Here is a 24728-nt window from a genome sequence, read left to right as displayed (position 1 = left end):
TTTATTTCAAATTAAGTTTTGTTTTCAAAATAAATAAATCTTGAATTGAGTTTTTGAGTCAGAGATTATGTATTTATTTCACGTCTGTCGTAGGGTCAATTTCAAATTAAGTTTTATTATTTTTAAAATTTTATACTATAAATATATTATAACATTTGTAATATTATATTAATTTATTATTTTTACATAATATTTTAAAAATCATATTATTAATAGCTATTATTTAACAAAATTGATTTAACGAATTTAACAATTAATAATGAGGTCAAAACTAAAATTCTAAATTTTAAAAATATAAATACTAAAATAACTAAATTAAAATAGGATGAGTTAAATTCGTGATTTACAAGGACATGCATAGATATATATATTATATAGACTGTTCCTTTTAAGAGGAAAAATGATTAGTCAAACACAATCTTAAAAATCAGTGGAGCCCACAAGTGACGTGGTACCTAATATCCACGTGTCCAGCTGCATTGGATGCTTCATTCGGACATCGTCAACCGAAAGCGCGTGTGGTGATGATTGCCAATGGCAGTTTCGTAGATATTTCTGAAAGTCAATCCTTATTGTTATTAGTTACCCGCCAAGGCTTATTATACCATTTGCTAAGTTTTCCCTCCTTTTAACAACACCTTTTATTACATGACCCTTTAAAAAAATAAAAAATAAAATAATTAAAATAAAAGAAACTGAGAGAAACTGCGAGAAAGTGTGGGAAACTGAATGAAAGTGAAAAATAACAAAAGGAAAAAAAGGGGGAAAAATGAAGCACATTTTTAAGAAGTTACACATAGGAAGCAATCACGAACATAATCGAGCTTCGACAGCCGACACGTCTCCGTCGCCATCGCCGTCATGCGCCACCGATCATCAACGCTCGATGTCCGAAAATGCTCTGATGAGTACTTCTACAACCACTACGTCATCATCGCCGGTGAACACGACGCCGATGCCGTTACTGTCGAGCATTGGTTTGAGTACGCCATCAGCTGCGAACAATCGAGCGTTGGACTATATGTTGTCAGAGGAAGAGTTTCAGGTACAGTTAGCATTGGCGATCAGTGCTTCTAATTCCGAGGATCCGGAGAAAGATCAGATCCGAGCGGCGACGCTTTTGAGCTTAGGGAATCATCATGGAATGGATTTAGGGTTCGGGAGGGATAAGGATGACGTGGCAGCTGAGGTTTTGGCCAGGAAGTATTGGGTAAGCATTTTTACGTTTTCGTTTTTAATCATTTTTCTAAGTTTAAATTGGAAATTTAGTGAATTGAATGGATTGATTGAGCTTGAGTTGTGAGTGTTTTAGTTGGCTCTCGTGATTGCATTTTTGGACTGTTTGGTTTGGGCAAGTTACAATACTGAACTAGAGGGAATTGTTTTGAATTAGCTTCAATTTGGGGGGGAGGGGTATGTGCTTCTTTTTTGGTTAGTTGAGTTAAAAGTGATGTGCTACATTACTTAGCTTCAGGTGAGAAGCTGGAAATGGCATCTACCACTTCGGTGTTGATAGTTTCTTAGGAATTTTTGGTTTTGAGTAAGGTATTTTATTTGTCTTCGTTTGCTTTGCCATTTTGAGGGTTGAAAATGTATGTGTTGAATCTAGTAAAGTGAATAGGCTTGAATTTGGGATGTTTAGTTGCTCTCGTGATTGGTTAGGCCAAACTATGGTTTGAATTTGAATTTTAGATTTTTATATATGGTGAATTCTTGTGGTAAAAGTTTGAATGAAGCTCTGGCCTCTATGAATGAAGCTCCAGCAGTTATTACTTAGCTTGGAGATTGAAGGTAATACTGTTAATAGGAACCGTTTTATAAGATGAAGGGAATAAATTTGAAGGGTATTTGAGAATATGTTTCTAGTGCTCTTAGTCATGACCTTTTTGTCTGGCTTGTTTTGCTTTAGTTGATGTTTGGTGTTTTGGTCTTTACACAGGTTGTCTTGCTATTTCTTTCAATCTTTTGACCACTGAAATTTGTTTAATCCAGAAACATTGACAACTTCTATAACTAGTATTCCATTGACACTTGCCTAGGGAATTTTAGCAATTTACTGTTTGGAATTATATTATGATAATTTGGACTGAATGAGTCTTTTCTTCCTGTCATGTTCTCGTTGGTTTATAATTAAATAAAAAATAAAAGGACTTAGCTACTTTCAGTGTACAAGAAGTGATGCAATAACTCTCTATTACATAGAGTTCTTGCATGTCTTGCTATTTCTTGAGTTATTCAATTTGGATTGACTGGTTGGATTGCTTTTATTCACCAGGAATACAATGTGCTTGATTACGAGGAAAGAGTGGGGGATGGTTTTTATGATGTATATGGGCTCTCCACAGATTCAAAACTTCAAGAAAAAATGCCATCTCTTGTTGATCTTGAAAAAAGTCTCGGGAATTCTGGCTTTGAAGTTGTAATTGTCAATCGAACAATTGACCCAGCCCTAGAAGAGTTGTTGCAAATTGCACATTGTATTACTTTAGATTGCCCTGCTACCAATATTGATGTGTTAGTTCAACGGCTTGCTGAACTTGTAACGGGAAATATGGGTGGACCTGTTAAAGATGCTAATATAATCTTGGCTAGATGGATGGAAAGAAGCACAGAGTTCAGGACATCTCTTCATACAAGTGTGTTCCCCATTGGCTCCATAAATATAGGCCTGTCTCGGCACCGTGCTTTACTCTTCAAGGTTAATTTTTGAAGTTTTGAGAATGACTTCAGTGCCTGTTCTGATATGGTTATTCCAGTTATGCCTAGTATAAAAAAATTGAGTTCAAAATAATCATATGCTATTCTGTTGACTTATGGCTGTTTCTCTATGCAATTTCTAAGGATAAACCCTTGAATTTTTTCATGGGCTGGGATTAAAACTCATTCTTTGCAGGACTGACCCTCTGAAGGGGTCATGATAATAAACAGGGTTATGCCTTTGCCTCAGGTTCTAATATTTAGCTATTAAGTTCTGGAGACAAAATTGCCTTGATTTATCTTTGTTCTTTTAGTGGCCACTCCTGGTGCTCATAATTTTGTAATAGGGCTATGTGCAAAGTTTATATTTATTTTCTATCTGTCCTTTTAATGTAGGTGCTGGCAGATAGCATAAGGTTACCTTGTATACTGGTAAAAGGCAGCCACTATACTGGTGTTGAGGATGATGCTGTAAATATAATAAAGCTTGAGGATCAAAGGTTATAGCTTGTGCTTCTTTCTTAACTTAATCTTTACTTCTATTTAGGTCTAATCTTGTGTTTTTGAATCTCCAGGGAATTTTTGGTTGATCTAATGGCAGCTCCTGGTACACTTATACCTGCTGATATTTTAAGTGCGAAAGATGCTACTTTTAAGCCATACAATCCAATTATTAGCAATATCCCAACTCTTCAGTCGTCTGATAATGGTTATTCAAGAGCAAAGCCATCTAGCATTGAGGGTAGTAGTCAGCACCCTGTGATCAACGGTAGTCTGCCCATCAATTGGGGGTCAAGTACTGGAACTGCAGAAGTGTTGCCTTCATTATCAGGTCCAACTGGTGATTCTACTGTTAGTTCTTCCGGATCATCTAATAGAGTGATCCCTGGAACTGCAGAAGTGTTACCTTCATTATCAGGTCCAAGTGCTGATTCTGGTGTTAGTTCCTCTGGATTATCTAATAGAGTGACCCCTAATCAGTTGGACCATCTTCCTTCGACTGCCATTAGAACTTCTGTCAATAAAGGGAGTCGTGGTGCCAATGTAGTTGATAGCCTGAGAATGAACATTAATGTAGTGCCATATGGGCAGAGTAGTCAAGAGGACCCAAAAGATCCTTTTGCAGATCTTAATCCATTCCAGAGAAAAGGGACTAGCAAAACTTCCCAGCAAAACAAACCTACAGAGACCAAAGTTGACGAGTTTCAGAGGCTGAGAAATAATGTAGCTGTGGCGCGACCCACAGTACCATTGATGTGGAAGAACCGAACCGTATATAATGAGGTTCCTCAGAAAAAGGAGTACAATTATATGGAGGGCCTCTTTCCAAAAATCAGTCGCAAACCTAATGATTTTAATCAGTCATCATCAGCTTCCACTAGCTCTACCAAACCGGAAAAGGTCTACTCTCACGGTTTTAACTCCCCTGGGCGCTTTGATATGTTGAATAGAGAGAATAAAATCCAGAATTCTTTGTCTGGTACTAGCTCATCTGTGGCATCCACTACCAGTCAGTTTAATAGTTCACAACTGGTTGAGGACGCAAACAATAATTTTAGGGAAGAGAATTTCAGGAATGGACATGATTTACAGAATAAAACAGGGGATTTAGCTAAAGAGCAAGATAATGAGATTGGTTTCTATAATCATAGAAAGTACACCCAGGAGAGATATGTGGAGAATAACCTTAAATTGAAGGATCCTGAAAGTCCTAGCTCATCACTTGATTCTGGCAAAGGCAAGGTTGAACAACTATTTGATGATGTGGATGTAGGTGAATGCGAAATTCCTTGGGAAGACTTGGATATTGGTGAAAGAATTGGATTAGGTAATGGATGTGGCTTATTGAGGTCCATTACATGTGGAAATTTCTCTTATTATGCATAGGTCAATTTTTGCATATAAACTAAATGTTGATTCAGTCATACTTGCATATTGTGTCTGCCATGTAAGATTTATTCCCCTTCTTTTATATTCAATAGCTATTGTTATTAGCTTTCAACAAAAAGAACAGAGCTATTGTTATTCCCTATGAAAATCTTGAGAGTTTAAATTGAGTAATTCTGATGCTTGCTTTGCAAGAATTTTTACCATTTTTGGGAGGTTTTGTAAATTTTGTTTTCGTGTGAATAGGTTCTTATGGAGAGGTCTACCATGCGGATTGGAATGGCACGGTTAGTATATACTCTGCTGCAGTCTAACACAGTTTTCATCTTGTATTTCACTCTGTGCTGTCTCCAATTAGTATTAGAGGATTCAGGTTTCAAGCTGTCTAACAATTATTTGCCTAAAGCATAGTAACGAGGTCTATTTTCCTTGTTTTGAACTCAGTACTGAACCATAAATATACTTTATCTAAATGATGTTATGCACTACAAATTAAAAGATCAATTAGTTTATAATTTTGGGGCTGGTATGACTAATGGTTATTGAACTACAGGAGGTTGCTGTGAAGAAGTTCCTAGACCAGGATTTTTCAGGTGATGCTTTGGCTGAGTTCAAAAGAGAAGTAAGCAACTTTTGAGCATTTGTCTCTCTCTTAAAAGGATAGTTAGTTAAATAAGTTTTCAGATATTTTAGTTTTTTTAAGTTTATTTTAAGACAAACATCATGCCTAAGGTCATGGCAGTTAAATAAGTCCAAGTCACTGATCCTGGTTTCTGTTTTTCTCTCTAATTAAGGTGCGAATAATGCGTAGACTGCGCCATCCAAACGTCGTTCTTTTTATGGGTGCTGTTACTCGCCCTCCAAACCTGTCTATCATTACTGAGTTTCTTCCAAGGTAAGTCTATGCCTGCATATGCAAAGTACATACAAGGTTGGCAGTCTACAACTACCAGTATACATATGCATTTATGTGACAGACATGTCAATAAACTTTGAGATCTAAAATTTTCAAATGCTATTTGGTTTTCCAGAGGAAGCTTATATAAGATTCTTCATCGTCCTCATTCTCGAATTGATGAGAAGCAAAGAATTAAGATGGCTCTTGATGTGGTATGGAATTGATTGCTTCTGCAATTGTTTTATTTAGTATGTCACATCCCCATAAAATTTCAAATCTGTTTTTATTTTGCAGGCTAGGGGCATGAATTGCCTACACGCCAGCATACCTACCATTGTTCACCGCGATTTGAAGTCTCCTAATCTTTTAGTTGATAAAAACTGGACTGTTAAGGTAAATGATGTTTGTATGTTTAATTCTGTTGTGCTTCTTAAAGTTTCTTATTCTTTTCAAGGAAAATAATTAGGAAATTAAGTATGGCTGCTGTGGAGTTCTTGCTCTGCACCCTCTGATTGCTAAACTGAACAATGCAGGTCTGTGATTTTGGATTGTCACGCTTGAAGCATAATACCTTCCTATCATCCAAATCAACTGCAGGAACGGTCAGTATCTTTGGCCTACTGTGCAATATATTATAAAGTTAAATAGGTAGAACATGTAGCTTCTGTTATATTTATGTTCTTTCTTCATTTCTCTGACTGAGAGTTGCCTTCGATGTTTTAGCCCGAATGGATGGCACCAGAAGTACTTCGCAATGAGCCCTCCAATGAGAAGTGAGTTGTTTCTCTTCCATCGATATTGTTTAATCCTGATCTTCCTCCTTCGTTCTAGGATTGCTCAATCCCTTTATTCTAGGATTGATCAATCCATGAACATTTCCCTCTGGTTCCTCAATTATCTGTTGGATTTCCGAAAATATAGTGAAGATCAGAAAATTTAAAGTTTCATATCTTCATAGCAGTTCAAAATTCACCATGCTAAGCTGTTAGTGTCACCTTTTGGTTACATATAATCAAATTTCCGAATTTTCATTTTTGTTCTAAATTACATGAGTCCGACACTTGTGTTCGACATGAGTATGAAGATATGACCCTCCAAGGGTCTTCTAAATGAAAGAGAATTTCAGAGAAAATTTGAACATATGCATGCAAGTTACCTACCGTATCATAAACTCACACTTGAGTCCAAGTAACATAGCATATAATTGCATTAATTGTTTTTTTACTATGACTCAATATTAGTGATTAAAGTTAAAAAGTGACTGCTATTTTCTCGCAGAAACTCATGGATTTTAAAGCTGTGGAATTAGTAAACTCTGCAAGGTTAAAACTAACATGCATTCTTTTGTGTTTTTTGGATGTATAGATGTGATGTTTATAGCTTTGGAGTCATTCTTTGGGAGATTGCGACTCTGAGACTACCTTGGAGCGGAATGAATCCAATGCAAGTTGTGGGTGCTGTTGGTTTCCAGAATCGTCGCCTCGACATTCCCAAGGAACTTGATCCTTTAGTTGCAAGGATAATCTGGCAATGCTGGCAAACGTAAGTAGCCCGGCACTTGAACTTTAAACTAACAACTACATTTCTATTACAACACAAATCGAGTCTAATATATATCCTCCATTGTTTTTAGTGATCCAAGTTTGCGACCTTCGTTCGCAGAGCTAACTGTAGCTTTAAGATCGTTGCAGCGGCTTGTTATCCCTTCCCATCAAGGCCAATCAAACTTGCCTATGTCACAACAGATTCCGGTAAATTCTACACCCTGAAATCAAATGTCTCGGTTCTTCAATTGTGAATAAGAAGTATTCCCAACGAGGGTATTCTATTTATATTTCGTGAATATACATATATATATACATGTTACTTGAACTCGAGTGTAAATGTTAGATACAGAATATGTTGGACATTTCTGCGATAATTGTATCTAAATCAAATTACATTTAATTATTTCTTAAAATTTTCATGAATTTTGTAACATTTCATTAATAATATGGTTAAAAACTAAAACATAAGAATGTATAGGTCTAATTTTAAAATATGATAATTGATATTAGATTGAATTTAAATAAATAATATTATAAATAAATAAACATTTATTTTAACATTATTTATATTTCTAAATATGTATTTTAATAGTGTATTTAATTTATAAAAATAGGATAAACATAAAAGATTTTTAACTTTGCAAAAACCAATTAAATTTATATAAAAAGTAGAGGGTTTATGTAAATTTATATAAAAAAAGTAGAGGGCTTATGTTGCAATTTTTCCTCTACAAATGTTTATTTTCCTTTCCTTCCGCGTGATAAATTTTTTAGTGTAACCCATTAAAACTAACCTTATGGTATATAACTTACTTGAATATTAACTTTATGGTATATAATTGGTTTGTATTCAATTGCGATGCACGAATCAATTATGCATATTAGATGAATTTTATAAAAATCAAATAAGTAATTAATTCAAAATATTTTAAAACGAATAATGAATTTAGAATTAATTATTTGAATGTTATTTTAAAAGTGTTTAAATATTAATATTAGTTTATTATATTTTAAATAATATTATTAATAATTTCTATAGGTTAAATTAATTTGTTTTCATGTTAAAATTGCCAATATTTGATTTTTATAATATTATATTTATATGTACTCTACTTTAAACAATGAATTTAAGTTAAGTAAGCATTGCAAAATAAAAGCGTAACTTATATGGAAATCTATGTAATCTTTGATAAAATTTGATTAGCTTGGGTTGAATTTTTTAGTTTTATTTAACTTAAGGGTGTAAAAGTCTTCAAAATTTTTCAAATTTTTAGTTAAGCCCTTATTTTTTTTGCATTCAATTGGATACTTAAATTTTAAATTGCATAAAAAGACACTCAATTTTTATAATTTTTATAAAATTTTACAATTTTTATAATTTTTATAATTTTTTCTAATTTTAATATTTTTACTAAAATTTAATAAATTTTATAACTTTTATTTATTTTTATTTTCATTATTTTTTTGTCACATGTCACGCCGTGGTTGTGATACGTGGTGGCTTTAACTGAAAAATATTAGGGGTGGTAAACTTTAACAGTCAAAGGATCTTTTTCTGTGGCAGGTTTAGAAATAAGACTTAGGGGGCAGGGTCGAAGTCAGAAGTTTAGGGGTCAAAATTAAAGTATATATTTTTTGGGGGAGTCGGAAATATAATTGACATGTGTTCAAATTATTCTATAAGCATATATATTATTAATAAAAAGACAAAAGTACCATCGAATAATATAATTTATTTTAAATACGAAAATATATTTTGTAATTTCCTTAATCGAGTTGGTACCTGATTGACTCGTGATACCAACTCGCTTAGAGACTTAAATAATAGTAGAGATATTTCATGTGTTTTTATTATTAATTAGTTTCAAACCAAACAATTTATTATTTATTATATGTTATTTTTAAACACGCTTCTACATTCTAAACACGTAGTTTCCACACACGTATTGATAATATTGTTGATTGAGTTGGTATCACTAGTCAACTTAATACTAACTCAAGATTGATGACAACACCACAATAAATAATTGTATTTACTTAATATTTTTAATATGATATATTTACGTGTTTAAATTTTATTTTATTCATGATTTAATCTATTTTTTATTTAATATCGTGTCATTATTAATTGATTTCAAACCATACGTTTTATTATTTATAACATGTGATTTAAATATGTAGTTTTCAAAGGAGAATCTAAAGGGGTCTGTAGAGGCTTGGCTCTCTAAAAAGAAAAATTTTCAATTTGGTCCTCTTATAAATGGAGAAACTATAAATTAGTACATAGTGAAATTACATTTCCCCAAATGAAAACTTTCCAATTCAATCCCTTATAAATAAATAAATTATAAATTAATGTATAGTAAAACTGCACTTTTAGTCACCTAAATTTAAATTTTTATGTTTAGTCTCTTCAAAATGATATAAATTATGGATTCGCCTCTCGCTATGCGTGTGATAGAATTTTAAATAAAAATACTAAGCTTTTGTTAACTTAACAATTAAATAAAAATAGATATAGATTAGAAGTAATTATGAATTAAATAAAATAAATAAATTAGATTCGATAATCACTTTTTTTTTTAAATTGTTTGAATTACTAGATTTTTCATGGTCCCTACAGCCTATAGGTTTTTTTTATAAAAAAGACCCAAATTTTTTAATTATTTACGAAAATAACTCGTCTTGAAAATCATGTACCTAAATGACCTATTTTGAATAATAAACATTGATGCCGCCATTGCCATTAGTGACACCACCTATCACAATCACCGATTGGCCCGTGAAATTAAAAATTAATTTCTTTTGATGTCACTGTTGTTCTTGACGGCACCGGTCAGAAGAAATATTTTTTAAAAAGAATTTTAGTTTTTTTATGGCAGTTGTCATTGGTGACACTAGTTAATTTAATATAAAAAAAAATTAAACCTAAAATGTATGCTTGTTTTAAACCCTCAAAATCCAATATGACTTCAATTACAAAGAAAAGAGCAAAGCTGAAGAGAAGAGTAGAAGGGAAGAAAAAACAACGAACGAAGAATGGAGATTCCAAGAATGAAAAGCATGTTGAATATTGTAACTTCTCTTGAACTTGAACCAATTTGATCTTCCATGAAACAATGAAAAAAAAGTAAAAAAAAAAGTTTGGAATCGAAAAAACAAAAGGGGAAATGGTTGAAACAATTGAGAAGAAAGAGATAATGAATGCAACGGAGAAAGAATATATGAAAAGGTGAAGAGAAAAGAAACTAAAGTAAAGGGGAGAGAAAAGGATGCACCTTAGGAAGGAAAGAAGACGGAGAAGTAAATGCCTTTCATCTTCTCCCTCCATCCTCTGTCATCATTACCCCTCTCTTGTCCTCTCATCATTAATTTTTTCTTTCCGATTTCGTTCTCTTTTTTTCCAGTTTCCTTTTGTCCATTTTTTTTCATTTTAGCCTCGCTTTTTAAAAAAAAATATATTCGAATGAGTGTCAGCGGCACCCATTAAAATATAATTTTTTTCTTTTTCCTCATAATACCAATATTTTTAAGTGCGTCTACAAATACACATACTGTTGCGTCAAAATCAACGAAGACATCTAAAGAAATCATAATTCCACGGGCCAATCATTGGGTGGTTGCGATAGGTGGTGCCGCCAATGGCAACAGCGGCACCGGAGTTTTATGTTCAAAACGGGTTATTTACTTAAAATGGGTCATTTTCATAAATAATCAAAAGTTTTGTATATTTTTATAAAAAAGCCTACAGCCCACAGTTCCACTCCTCTTGTAGACTTCTACTCCTTTTTGACTTCTTTTTAAGTTTGCAGTTTTCCCGTTTAGTTTTTCTATAAAGATTTCTCCCCTCATTTTTTAGCATTAAAGGAAAAAAGATCAAAATCAATATCAAGAAAACGCTGTCAAATTTCGCACCAATTCTTTTCTTTTTAGGGTTTAATTTAATATCTTTCTGTTGACCATTTGATTTTCATCGACGTGTTTGATTTCTTTTTCCTTCGGTAAGTTCAAAGCTTCACTTCTTTTCTCATTTTATTTTTTAATAATCTCTCTCCGATCATTGACTTCTCACGTTCTCACCGATCTTTTTTAGTTTGTTTCTCTATGAATTTATTTAGTTGACTTTTTTTTTAATTTTTAGTTTTAAGGGAAGATTGTTGAATCTGTAGTATTTCTTTGATCATTTTTTGGCGTTAATTGGTTTGTTTGATCATTTAGGTCTATTTTGTTTGAATTTTCGATGAGAATCTAAATGTTAGTTCTTAGTTGAAATGGTTAAGGTTGTAGTAACTTTTAAGCTGCTACGATATTTAGTATATTTAATTGACAATTTGAGACGAAATTTGGCTTTAATTTAGAGTTTAATTGTGTGTTCATTGAATGATCGAATCTTTTCGGGCAGAATCATGTGGAAGGGTTGCAACTATTTTATTTTAAAGAAATATTAATTACCAGTTAAAGGTAGATAACTGTGGTCTATTTTGGTAAATTTGAGGTACTTTTGTCCTTGTTTAATTGAGTTTAGGGTTGCACAAGATAGGTTATCTACTTAATCTCTTGTATTCAAAGATTCTAGTATTTAGCCACACTGAAGGTGGTAAAGCTTTAAATTTTCACTTGACTGATAATGTAGAGTTCACTGCAATGCATCGAGTGGGCAGTGCAGCAAACAATGGCAATTCTAACCGCCCACGTAAGGAAAAGCGACTGACCTATGTATTGAGTGATGCCAATGACACAAAGGTGATTTCTTTTTATGGTTTAAAAATCCCTTCATATTTTTCCTTCCGCCTCCCCCCCCCTCTTTTGAAGTAGAGAAGTAGTCTTCCTTGATGTGTTTTTGGAAATCTCAAGGAACTTGCTTATTTAGATTTTATTATGTTCCTAGTTTGTTTATCTTTGTATTTCACTATAATGCTGTATTTTAGTTTATTGGTGTTTCTGCATTTTTTAGATTTTATCAGGATTCTTAGTCTGTATTTTTAGTTTGTTTCCTGGTAACCTTAACTATAAATGAATATATAAAATTCTAGAAAGCTTGTGTTTGTTATATGTGTATTCTTATGTGGGGGCATCACAATTTATGGGTTGTCCATAGTATAAGATTGAGAAAAATAACCATTTGGGTATCTATGCGTTTTTGTTTGTATCCTTGTGTTTATCTCTAATATCATGCTAAATTGCTTTTCATCATATTGAGTAAGCAATGCTTATTGTATATTTGCTATGCCTATAAACTTTTCATTTTAAAATCTATTTGGGTCAAACTTGTCAACTTCCTTCTCTGAGTTAGTACTGCCCAGTGTCAAAATTGGATGCTTTTTACACTTAGGAAGTATGTTATATTTAATGAAAATGATGCCTGTGTTCTCAGTTATTAATTACTTATATTAATTAAATGTCCATAATTAACTTAGGATCTTCTGTACAGTCAAATCGAATTATTCTGCTATTCATTCAGTTTATATTCTAAGTAAAAAGCCATTATCTTGGATTGTATTCAACCATTTTATTGGTTTATATTGGGTATAGTCGCTTGGCACTGATGTTTCTGCACTTTGGTATGTTGTCTAGCAGCATTGTGCTGGCTTAAATTGTTTAGCTGTCCTACAGTCATCTGCCTCTGATGGATGTAACTATCTCTTCACTGGAAGCCGTGATGGCACACTTAAGAGATGGGCACTGGGTGAAGATGCTGCCACTTGCTCTGCCACATTTGAGTCACATGTTGATTGGGTACCTTCTGTTTTGCCTATGACAGTTTACTTTTAGATATGTGCATGACCAACATACTTTAGCTGATAACTTTCCGTTAGAAGTTGTGAAGATTTAATTTGTGTTCAATTTTTGATCTAGTAGAACCGTATATTTATTTATAATCAAATTGCACTTCACTTACATCAATAGTCAATTTAAATGTTGAGAGCTCTTTTATCTTTTGTTTCCTTCAGTTAGCAGAATACACCATCCAATCATCTTACACATATATAATATATCTCTGTTACTGCCTAAGTTATGAATGAGCATAAAACAATTTTTTTTGTTATACAGGTAAACGATACTGTAATAGCTGGTGGCAGTACACTTGTTTCCTGCTCTTCAGACACCACACTGAAGGTTTTCTATTAATTAATGCTGTACCTCTGGCTGTTTTTTTTTTTTTTGACTAAGCATCAAGTACTGATATGCTCTTTCCTTGGGTTATACCCAGACATGGAATTGCTTGTCTGATGGAACTTGTACCAGGACTCTCCGCCAACACTCTGACTATGTTACATGTTTAGCTGCAGCTGAAAAAAATGTAATTTCTATGCAAAATTTTCAATTTGAATTTATTAGCTGCATGGATGAAAGGTTCTGAGTGCTATATTGTTAGTGTTCTGTGTTTAATTTGGCAGCATAGGTTGTGCTTCAAGGTATGGTATTTATGATTATAGAAGTCACATTCTGATTCTCTTTTAGTGTCATGCTTTTTAGACCAATTGGGTTGCTTCTGGTGGTCTTGGTGGGGAGGTTTTCATATGGGATATTGAAGCTGCGGTTACTCCACTTTCAAAGTCAAGTGATGTAATGGAAGATGATTGTTCCATTGGTATCAATGGTTCTGCTAATCCATTAACAATATCAAGTTTGCGAACAGTTAGCTCAAATAACAGCATTAATGCAAGCACAAAGCAGTGTCATATATATGTCCCCATCACTGCCAAAGGCCACAAAGAGTCGGTCTATGCATTGGCAATGAATGATAGTGGAACCCTTCTTGTGTCTGGTGGAACTGAGAAGGTAGTTTGCGCTTCTTACCGAATTCAAGTTTTCTGACAATAACATGTTTCTCTCCACCTATGACATTTTGGAAGAGATTGTCTTATCTTTACCTCACTTACATATAGGTTTTGCGAGTTTGGGATCCAAGAACTGGTTCAAAGACTATGAAGCTAAGAGGGCATATAGATAACACCAGGGCTCTCCTTCTGGATTCTACTGGCAGGTGGGTGCAATACATTCAGCTCTGCAGCCCTTAGTTATGATTTGAAGTAGAAAGTGCTTGATGTTAGTTGGAGGCCTTACACTTTTGGAGCTTTATTATGCATTACAAGAAGCATTTGTTTTTGTCTGATACTTCATCTTGCAACTGCGGAACAGTTAGTACTGGCCTAAACTGGTTGGTTGATTGGAAAATTTTGGTGCATTTCCAATTGTCCCTGGATGCTATTTCGAGAACAACGAGGGTGGGTGAACTGAGGAAACTGAACCTTGTTATGGGCTTATGCCTGTATGTAGATCAGACGTACTTGTCTGCATTTGTTTTCAACTGCAATATGGCTTTCTAGTGAAATTGGAATGAATAATTTTCTTTGGACATATCTAGAAGTTTATTGTTGTATGATGGGTCATTCCCTTGATTTTCTTCTGGTGAATTCTGTTATTTGGTTGCATGCTCTTCTGCTCTATTTATTTAACCAGTGATGTTTTTGACAGATATTTTGTTTTCTTTCAGATATTGTTTATCTGGGTCCTCTGATTCTATGATCAGGTACACAATTTGTTGGTTTAGCTGTTATATAGCCACATGCCATTTTTGACCATATAGAATCTAAGGCATTTCCATTTAAATGGCTAATTCTATTTTGTAGGCTATGGGATCTTGGTCAGCAACGTTGCGTGCACTCTTATGCGGTGCATACAGATTCTGTTTGGGCACTTGCAAGCACCCCAACATTTGGTCATGTTTACAGTGGTGGTAGAGATCTTTCTGTAAGTACATATTCATGCCAAACCTATTTGATGAACATGTTTATCTTTTTTGCTAATGTTTCGATATGAAAATTGACTAGTAGTTTGTGCTGATGTAGGGCTATGGCTGATTACTATTTCAGGCTTGATTTAGATTAAAGGATTGGAAATTACAATAATAATTAGGGGTTTCGAGTTTTGGTAATGGGATTTAGATTGGGATATGCTGCTACTTTTAACAGTACTCACAGGTGTTAATTTAATGGTTAAGGGTTTAATTTGATAATGAATTCGCGTGAGTGGTGTTAGAAGGATTTAAGGTTGGTGTAAGATTGAAGCCAATGCCTGAAATAATATAGTAAGAAGAAGAATTAAGGTATAGGCTTTGCATCTAGAATTTCTTAAGCTTTGCACTAGGGCAAGGATTGGCACAACAGCTGCTGCAGTTCTCATACAATTATTTTTTAGTAAATGAAGTTAATCATGCCAATTTATGGAGTTCAAGTAATAATATTCATACAAAGACATGTGATGCGAAGTAGGAAACTTTCAAGTTTGACTTGGTAAAATTACATCATCTAAACAATGAATAAAAACCTAATAAGGAAAACTCAAGTAAATATGATTCCTACCATCAAAATTTTCAATTCCTGTAAATGTTAAAATTACCAAATTAATGAACCAACAAACGAAATAAAACTTTGTAACTTTAACTGGATGAAATTTAATGTTAAGACTTGATAATGTCTGTTTTAGCTTAAATAACTTCTAAATCATTATGATGTCAAATAAAGGCCAAACATCTAAATATTTTTGGTTAGTGATCTTGACAATTCCTGTCATCCTTGTCTTTTACCTCTAACATTTAGCTTCAACTCACAACTTGTGCTTACTTTTCTACCTACATCAGTTATATTTGACAGACTTGACAACAAGAGAAAGTATATTGCTTTGCAAAAAGGAACACCCAATTTTGCAGTTGGCATTGGATGATGATAGTATTTGGGTTGCAACAACAGATTCTTCAGTTCATAGATGGCCTGCTGAAGGACAAAATCCTCAGAAGGTCTTTCAAAGAGGTGGTTCATTCTTGGCTGGGAACTTGTCTTTCTCGAGGGCAAGAGTTTCTTTAGAAGGGACAGCCCCAGTAAGTATAGTGTCTGTGTATGTACTCATGTTTATGTGTTTGAAATTACAGCAAATCACTTCACTTATCATAAAAAATCTCTGCTTATATACTTGCATTTTAGTGAATTTGATGCTTCCCACTGAGCTGTTAATGGTTCTGTTTCATATGTTTCTTGTTCAACCAACCTCTAGAAAACACAGAACGAGTAATAGACTTTCTTTCATGAACCATGACTGTTCTGGTTTATTATTAATTTTTTTAATGGATATCTCTTTGAAGTTTGGCTGTCTGTGGAATTTGTTGTAACATTGATTGTCTATCCCTTTCCCTTTACTGATGTTCAGACATTATTGAGTATTGGCAGGCTCCTGTTTATAAAGAGCCAATCTTTACTATTCCTGGAACTCCAGCAATAGTTCAGCATGAAATTTTAAATAACAGAAGGGATGTATTGACTAAGGTAAATGTGGCAGTACCTATATTTGTTCGGTTTTAGTTCCATTTTTTTTATATTTATGCTTCTTTAACAGGATACTGCTGGTTCAGTAAAGCTCTGGGATATAATCAAGGGTATTGTGATCGAGGACTATGGACAGGTGAACTAGATTCTTCCTCATTTTCCATCTTTCTTTCTTGAGTAGAAGTGGATTGCCCTTTGCTTTCACTTTCAGGTTGAGTGCACATAAACGCACTTGTACATGCACCGTTATGTCTTTAGTTGTATGCATTTATATATTTCTTTAATTTCAATGCCCAGGTCGCATTTGATGAGAAAAAGGAGCAGTTGTTTGAGATGGTGCGGTAACTATTTATTTGAAGTTAAGTCGTTTCAATATACTTCAATTTTCTTTTTGGAATTTACTCTTGATTTTTGTTTAAAACCATTCTAGGTAAGCATCCCTTCATGGTTCACTGTGGATGCCCGACTTGGAAGCTTGTCTGTTCATTTGGACACACCCCAATGTTTTTCTGCAGAGATGTATTCTGCTGATCTGAATATAACTGGCAAGTCTGAGGATGATAAGGTATTAGGTTTTTCCATTGATTGTGGCAATCTTTTGATGTAGTATATGTGAGAAATCTGTGATTATTGCATTCATCTGGTTTTGACTGTCTTTGGCAGGTTAATCTAGGCCGGGAAACCCTTAAAGGTCTGTTGGCTCATTGGATGACCAAAAGAAGGCAAAGACTTGGCTTGCTGACTCCAGCTAATGGAAATGTTTTATCAAGAAAAGATACTACTCCAAGAAGTCTTGCTCATTCGAGAATTGAGGTTGATGGAAATGCTCTTAATGACTCCACAGTCTATCCTCCTTTTGAGTTGTCTACAGTTTCCCCTCCTTCAATTATCACTGAAGGTTCTCAAGGAGGTCCTTGGAGAAAGAAAATTACTGAATTGGATGGTATTGAGGATGAGAAGGACTTCCCATGGTGGGTTTTGGATTGTGTATTGAATAATCAGCTCCCATCACGAGAGAACACCAAGTAACTTCTGTAACCTCATTAAACTTTCCTTCGCTTATTGGTCAACTTCTTTTTGTCAATAGGCTTGCTACACAGAGATGAACTTAATTGGAAGTGTTAGCTTTCTATGTTTTTGTTTTGTTATAGCCTTAAGTCCTTATTCATTGATACTTTTCTTGTGGACATCTGCTTTTCTCTTGAATTAGAAAAGGAAATGGGCTTCCTATACATTGTTGCTTGACATCAAGAACCATGTGGATAATATGAATTTTGTTGAGAAAGAGAAATTTTGGAGAAAAAGAGTTTTTTGAGGGAGAGAATGAAAGATAATTTTTGAGAGAGAAATCTTTATTTTTTATTTTTGTACTTTTTCTTAGTTACAATAGCCTATATTTATATTTGATTGAACCCTAAAAACCCGAAACTATTCCAAAGCTTGATATGGCCCTAATAATGGGTATTATTATAAAATGCAACAATTACTCTTAAATTATCTTTACCAACCACTAGTAAATAAATTATTACAAAAGCATCTTTACCAAACCTCAATCAACATAAGTGCTCCTAAAAGATTTTTATAAATACTAGTCAATGTCCCTTGATTCCCACGCTTCCCCTCACGTTGGGTTATGAATATTTATCATGTCCAGCTTGGACTTAAAAGTTCTCAAAAATATTTCAACATAATGCCTTTGTAAGATTGTTTCCAGTTTGGTGGCACGGAAATATATAGACTAGTGATATGCACTCAACTGCAAGCTGTGGGGCAAAGTATGGGATTTCCTAGTAGGGTTTATATGGACATAGGTTCTCTAATTTCAATCACTAGCTTTTGGGTGTGGTTCTCCAAAGGTCCATACTAATTGGTATCAGACTTAGCTAGTCCTCATGCGTTTTAATTGCAATAATGTGATAGATGGTGACATTGGTAGTGTAGTGTAGGCCTGAGGCTAGAATAAGCTAGCACAAAGCTAATCTATGTAGGGATTGGGATTGCGGAGCGTGGTGAATTGATATGTACGGAATTGTAAGGTTTGAATTTGTATCCCACATAGGGACGCATGAGACTTCCTTGTGGGGTTTATATGTATGTAGGCTCTCCAACCTTAATAGCTAGCTTTTGGGGTGTGATTCTCAAAAGGTCCAATATCAACTAGTCTAAGAATTCATTTTTTTTTTATCTTCTCTTTGATGAAGTGGCGATCAATCTTCACGTGTTCAGTTCGATCACTGTGAATGGGGTTTTTGGCAATGCTTATTATTGTCTTATTATCATTTTAAAGTTTCATGGAATTTCCTGTAGATATATTTAATACATTCAACATTTGTTCTAACCATATTCCCTCACAAATGCCATGTGATATTGTTTTAAATTCAGCTTTCTATTGTTTGTGGCTGTGACAGATTGCTTCTTGGTTTTTTATGTAGTCAGGCCCCCTATAGAAAAAGTGTCACAATAGATGGTTGATCTTCAGTCTATCATGGGACTAGCCCAATCAGCATCTGTGTATGTTTGACATCTCTGTTTGATATTTTCTTGAGTATGTTCTTTTGCTAGGACTTCCATTTAGATATTTAAGGATATGATCCATAGGTTCTAGATGCTTCTCAATTGGATCAAATATGATCCATACTCTATTTCCATCTTGTTAGCAAGATCCATGAAGGTGTCTGTTGGTTTGCACCTAAGCCTCCATGTTTCTTTCAATAGATCAGGAGCATATTTTTGTTGAGTGATTGAGATACCTTTTTTCTAGATACTTGAAATTCAAATAACCTAATCGGTAATGCCACAACATTATTGCACCATCCCTTGTTGGTATAAGCTGATGAAGCCGCACAAGTTGGTTTTTGAGATTGCCTTTTTGGGACATCAACTTTGAGAAGGTAGAGGCCCATCCACATCCTAGCATAGCCAATTGTCTTCCTCGAGTCCAAGACTCGAAATTCACACATTTTGGGAGTAATTTAGCAACACAATTAGGGTCTCTTGTAATCTTATGTATATCTAGCATATTGCAATCAAGATTTGGCACAAATGCTATTGAATCAAGGGTTATATCCTTGAGACAATAACTGAACTTGTACCAGCCACCTTAAAGAGACCCATCAGCACTTTCCACCATTATCACGACATGGATTATATTTATGAAACACAGTCTCATCTCACATGATCTGATGCCCCTGAATCCAGAATCCACACACTGGTTTTCTTGTGTCTGGCATTGAGAGCATATAAGTATTTTTTTATGCTATGGAGGTTCTCAAGTAGGATGTTACCTCTTCTACTTGCCATGGCTGATTTGAGAGGTTTCATCCCCCCCGCCTTCTCCCTCTTTTAGGAATGGTTTAGAATAAGATCTTATGCTTTGCAGAGAAAGAGAGATTTTGGGAGAAAAAGAATTTGCCAAGGAAGGGAGAGAATTTTTGAGAAAAAAACTTTATTCTTTTCCATACTTTTTATTAGTTACAATAGCCTCTATTTAATCTTGCTAAAATCGTAAAAACAAGAAATTATCACAAAGCATGATATCAGACCCTAATAATGAGCATTATTGATACTATTTTTACTAAATACTAGTCAACATCCCTTTGTTTCCCCATATTTTATTTATCCGGTGTTCACTAGGGTGTCTTCCAGTCCTTTCTCCCTTTCTCTCTCTTGATGAATTCCCTTTTCATTTTTTCAGGTGCAGCTTCTACCTTCATCCATGTGAAGGTTCAGCTGTTCAGATCCTCACACAGGGGAAGTTGAGTGCACCGCGTATATTGAGAATACAAAAGGTAGGTCTATTTGGTTTTCTGTAGTACTTGCAAAATTTCTTTTGCATGGAATTTGATTGTGCAAGGTAGCAAATGTCGTTATTATACTGATTTAGATCACTCGGGTAAATACTCTAGAATAAATTCATATTTCGGGGCACAGAAGGAATAAGGGTCCGAACACTGTTAGGTTATTAAAAATGTTATTTTTGGGCGCATATACAGTATATTGATGAGACTACATTCACTCTGTTGTGGTTTTGTAGGTTATTAATTATGTCAAAGAAAAGATGGTGCTTGACAAACCAATTGATAATTTAAATACTATTGGAACATTTGCTCCTGGAATTGGAGGACAATTGCAGCATTCGGCAGTTGGAGATGGATCTTTTCAGTCTGGATTGAAGCCAAGGCAAAAGCTTCGGCCTTCTGTTGAGATTTTATGCAATAATCAGGCAAGTCAATTGCTTGTTGAATGCTAAAATGCCATTGGCTAAGAGCATATCTGTCAAAGTTGTGTGACTTTTTCCTCATTTTCTCTCACCAATATTTCAATCTGTGGAATTTGAAATCAACATAGAAAAATAATTTTAGACCAACTTGTTAGTTCAAGTTCAATCACAGTATGCTGGCCACTTTTTTTTATCTGTTTACTATCTGTTCCAGGTATTATCTCCTGATATGAGCTTAGCTACTGTGCGGGCTTACATATGGAAGAAACCCGAGGATTTGGTACTTAATTATAGAGTTATTCAAGGCAGGTGATTTGTTGAGTTCTGAGAGTCAGCTGCGACTTATACATGTTAGTTAAGTGACCTATATTACTCTTTACAGAATAACATACATTGATGTATATTCTTCAGGGAACACCATTCGTCATATGATAAAAGCAGGAAACTTGTATCACTTTGTTTTTTGTTTTATTTCATTTTGGTTTTGGAAAGAAAAAGGGGGAGGGTAATTCGATTTTTTGAGAGGAAGCCTGCTGATAATTCAATTCTTCCCTGTTAATTCTGTCAATTTAAAATGGAATCATTGTATCTTCATTTTGATCCGTGGATTAACATCATATAGTTTCTCTTTGAGAATATTTGCCCGTTGGATATCCATGGTAGGCTCTTTGTTTAACTAGTGTTTGAACTGTATTCTATCGTATATCTATCAGGCTGCAGGTTGGTCTCAGTATTTCATGTGGAAAGCTCATGCCTTTTGTAAAGTGTTGAGAATCATATTGTTCATCTGAGGTTGCCTATCATGGCCAGAAGTGTATGGGATCCTTTTTTATACACATGTATATATCAAAAGATGATTTTTTTTTCTTATATTGGAGCATTTCTCCATACACAGTCAAGTGGATCGAGGTACATAAACCTTTCGTCTTTGTCTAGTCAAGATGTTCTCACCATTCATCAGGTGAAAGAGAGAAAGAAGCTCTAGGGTTGAAATGCAAGCGGCAGAAGTGTTCATTACTCCGGGGACAATTAGCCAAAAAAAAGGTACTTTCTAGGACAAAAGATTAGGCACCTGATATTGAAAGCTTTGTAGATTTGCATTGCAGGGTACAATAGCTTATCCATAGATCAGTCTTGTTTCTGGAAAATATCTCTTTAACGCCTTGTCAATCTTTCAGTAGTTTTTTGAGGCAAGAAATGAAATCATAATGGCTACGCCAGGTTAGTTACAGTAGCCGGTTAGATTTTTGAGTCGTATTTCATGCTTATCTATGAATTGATACTTTGGGAAATTGATACTATGTTTATTTAAGGAGTTGTTTGCTGCTTTTAAGTGATTTAAGAGTATTCTGAACTCAGAGCTTAGTTTAGTTTGTTCATTGAGTTGCCTTTAGGAGGTGCCATCTATGAATTGGTCTCTACTTTCTGGTTTTTGCATTGTTTATAGATTCTGGGTCCTTGTGTTTATTTGTGAAATTTAGATGAAGTTTTGGAGCTGATGTTTTTCTTATGGACCAAGGCGGAAGTATTCATTTCCAACACTTCACTTTTGTATACTTCAAATACAAGAAAAGACTTGAAAAGGAAATAGTATACTCTTTGCTTACATATACCCATATCTAATATTCACTTGGGAGTTTGAATGGGTAAAAATATCATGGAGTTTTCTGTATTAAAAGTAATATTGTATTTTGTCTCTTCCACTCAAAAATTGGTCAAATTAGTTCTTATATGTTAAATAAATAAATAACAAATTGGTCATTTCTATAAAAAAAAGTTCATCATTTTGTATTGTTTAAAAATGAAGTGGTTGACAGGATAATTAGACTGTGACGTGTGGTATGGCACGGGTATCTCATATTGGCATACAGAGATCAGTTTCTAACAGTAGGAACTGATGAAATTTTTTATCAGTTTATTTTTTGATTTAACGCAATTTAAGTATAGGAGTCAAAATGTAATTCGGGCTTCTATAATACTTTTACTTTTACCAGCTTGAATCACAAAAAATTTCTCCCATTTAACGAAGTGTTAGTGTAGCTGGAAACTGGTGTTTGGTGTTGCACACCACTCTCTCTAATGGTTCACGAGTGAAGCAGCGCAAAGCATTTTGAATATTGGATCAAGTTTGCAAGTTTATATCTAGTATAAATATGCATGTATAATATATGCGTGTATGATACTAGAGGTGCTCATGGGCCGGGTTGGGCTGGACTTGGACAAAATCTTAAGCTTGTATCTTGGGCCTGGCTCGGCCTGAAATATGAGCTTGAGATTTTGTCCAGGCCCGGCCCGGGAAAAAAATTTTAAGCCCGAGCCTGGCTCGACCTGGCCCATTTTTTTAATAAAATACTTCAAATTTATTTTAAAAATAATTTTTTTAAAAAGTATTTTAAAAATATTTTAAATATAAAAAATTAAAAAAAATATATTTATTATATTCGGGTCGGGCCTGGGTTAAAAAAGTGGTGCTTGAAGCCCGGCCTATTTTCTAAACTGGCCTCTTTTTTTTGCCTAAGCCCATATTTCGGATCTATATTTTTACTCAAATCCTCCCATATTTTAGGCAGGTTGTCGAGTTGGGCTGGGCCGCCCGGCCCATGAGCACCTCTACGTGTATGCATGTCCACGTAATTTATCTATGAGTAGAAAAAAAGTCATATTGATCAAAGTCTGAGCATGGAACAATGGACTAAGTTTCGAGGATTTAAAACGATTAAATATCTTACTTAAATAGTTATTATATAAATTGATTAAATGCAAAAATTAAGATTGATGTTTAAAAATAATTAACAAAATAATAGAAGTGAATCGGATGAATAGATATTAATTAGTTTGTATTTTCATGTGATGCATAGGTTGATTGTGTATATGTAATATTTTATATTAAAATTTTGATATAATTTGTGTAAATAAAATATACTAAGATCCATGTGAGAACTAATTTTAACCATAACTTTTTTTAATCGGTTATTACATAACACTTATTATTATTAAGCTTATACCTCCACTTTTAAGTTGCTAAAAACATAATTTTTAAAATAATAATTTTTTTTTACTTTCATCTTTTCAAATCCTAAAACTTATAAAAAATCTACAAGATTTTGTCACCATGTTATCTTTTGATTTTCATTAGTGAGAAAGTAATGGTATTTTCTAGCGTGAGAGAATTAAAATCTTTTGAAGCGTTTTGATTATGAAAGACTATAACTTTTATCAATTTATATTTGTGTTTTGAAAGTTTAATAAACTAAAACAATCTATTTATAAGAAAAATTAAATTTTCAAATATAAACCATTTTCGATTCTATATGCAAGCCGGAGAAAAAATGAAATTCATGATGTTGTTTCTATAAATGTATATAAAGATGGAAATTAAAAAAAAAAACCATGATCTTTTGTAGTGTGAGAGAATAAATTTTTTTTTTGGTTTCTCATTATTATGAGATTTAAAACATGTTGGAATGTGTATGTTTCTTACTTATATTAATTTTTTAATTATTGTGCATATTTGGTAAAGGATTATTTGTAGAAGCATTTATAGTATAAACTATTAATTCATTAAGCTCAAGAATATTTTTAAAAAATATTAAAATCATTTTCATCTTTTAATTGAAAATATTTAATAAATATAGAAAGCCACACGATACGATTAATTTTTATATTAGTTGTATTATTTATAAAATAATGATAATAATTGTATATATTAAAGATATTTAAGTTTATTATATCTTCTATCAAAAAATTTATAATATCTAAGTAATTAACTTAACATTTATTATAAATTTATAATTATTTTATGAGAATAATTAAATTAAATATACATTAAAAAATATGTGCTTAAAATTTAGCACTAATAATTAAGAAATATTTGTAAAGTAATTTAAAACAATATTGTTAGCAATCAATATATCATATTAGTTTAGGCACAAGTAAAGGGAGAACTCGAATCTAAGATTAAAAAATTTGTTAGAGTTTGTATTTCTTTTTTGTTAGCGTAAAATTTGTTAGGATTAAAAATTCGAAGGAGTGAACCCCATGTGTTGGCTTAATAGTCAAGGTATTTATTGCTGCAGGTGTGGCCTGGGTTCGAATTGCACTAGAGGCATTGCTGTTATGACTTTACCTTTCTGTTGTAATTCAAAAAAAAAAAAAAA

The 24728-nt window shown here is 33.5% G+C and overlaps 2 protein-coding genes across 4 annotated transcripts; both read left to right on the top strand.

The window, feature by feature from the left end:
- The first annotated feature begins 644 nt into the window (after positions 1-644).
- On the top strand, positions 645-7442 carry LOC105792570 (serine/threonine-protein kinase EDR1). Its single transcript, XM_012621200.2, has 13 exons — positions 645-1210; positions 2276-2698; positions 3094-3197; positions 3273-4525; positions 4831-4871; positions 5138-5206; positions 5379-5479; positions 5616-5694; positions 5777-5875; positions 6016-6084; positions 6206-6255; positions 6848-7024; positions 7116-7442. Exons 1-13 carry the CDS (start codon positions 770-772, stop codon positions 7249-7251), a joined length of 3042 nt encoding a protein of 1013 aa, XP_012476654.1. The 5' UTR covers positions 645-769; the 3' UTR covers positions 7252-7442.
- A 2940-nt stretch (positions 7443-10382) lies between these two features.
- Positions 10383-21883, top strand: LOC105792568 (uncharacterized). Of its 3 annotated transcripts, none has more exons than XM_052635310.1 (18): positions 10383-11030; positions 11663-11772; positions 12643-12765; positions 13081-13146; positions 13241-13330; positions 13507-13812; positions 13920-14017; positions 14528-14563; positions 14664-14784; positions 15674-15910; positions 16257-16352; positions 16423-16488; positions 16650-16688; positions 16783-16917; positions 17016-17377; positions 20047-20140; positions 20386-20574; positions 20786-21883. In XM_052635310.1, the coding sequence occupies exons 2-18, from the start codon at positions 11674-11676 to the stop codon at positions 20882-20884; spliced, it is 2256 nt and encodes a 751-aa protein (XP_052491270.1). In that variant the 5' UTR covers positions 10383-11030; positions 11663-11673; the 3' UTR covers positions 20885-21883. The 3 variants fall into 3 exon arrangements, with proteins under 3 accessions (XP_052491270.1, XP_052491268.1, XP_052491267.1); XM_052635308.1 differs by having other exon boundaries at positions 12607-12765; XM_052635307.1 differs by having other exon boundaries at positions 12604-12765.
- The last annotated feature ends 2845 nt before the right edge of the window (positions 21884-24728 follow it).

This window comes from Gossypium raimondii, chromosome 8, assembly GCF_025698545.1.
Source record: "Gossypium raimondii isolate GPD5lz chromosome 8, ASM2569854v1, whole genome shotgun sequence".
Taxonomy (NCBI): domain Eukaryota; kingdom Viridiplantae; phylum Streptophyta; class Magnoliopsida; order Malvales; family Malvaceae; genus Gossypium; species Gossypium raimondii.
The sequence above is the reverse complement of the archived record's forward strand: the minus strand, read 5'-3'. Positions and strand labels throughout refer to the sequence as shown.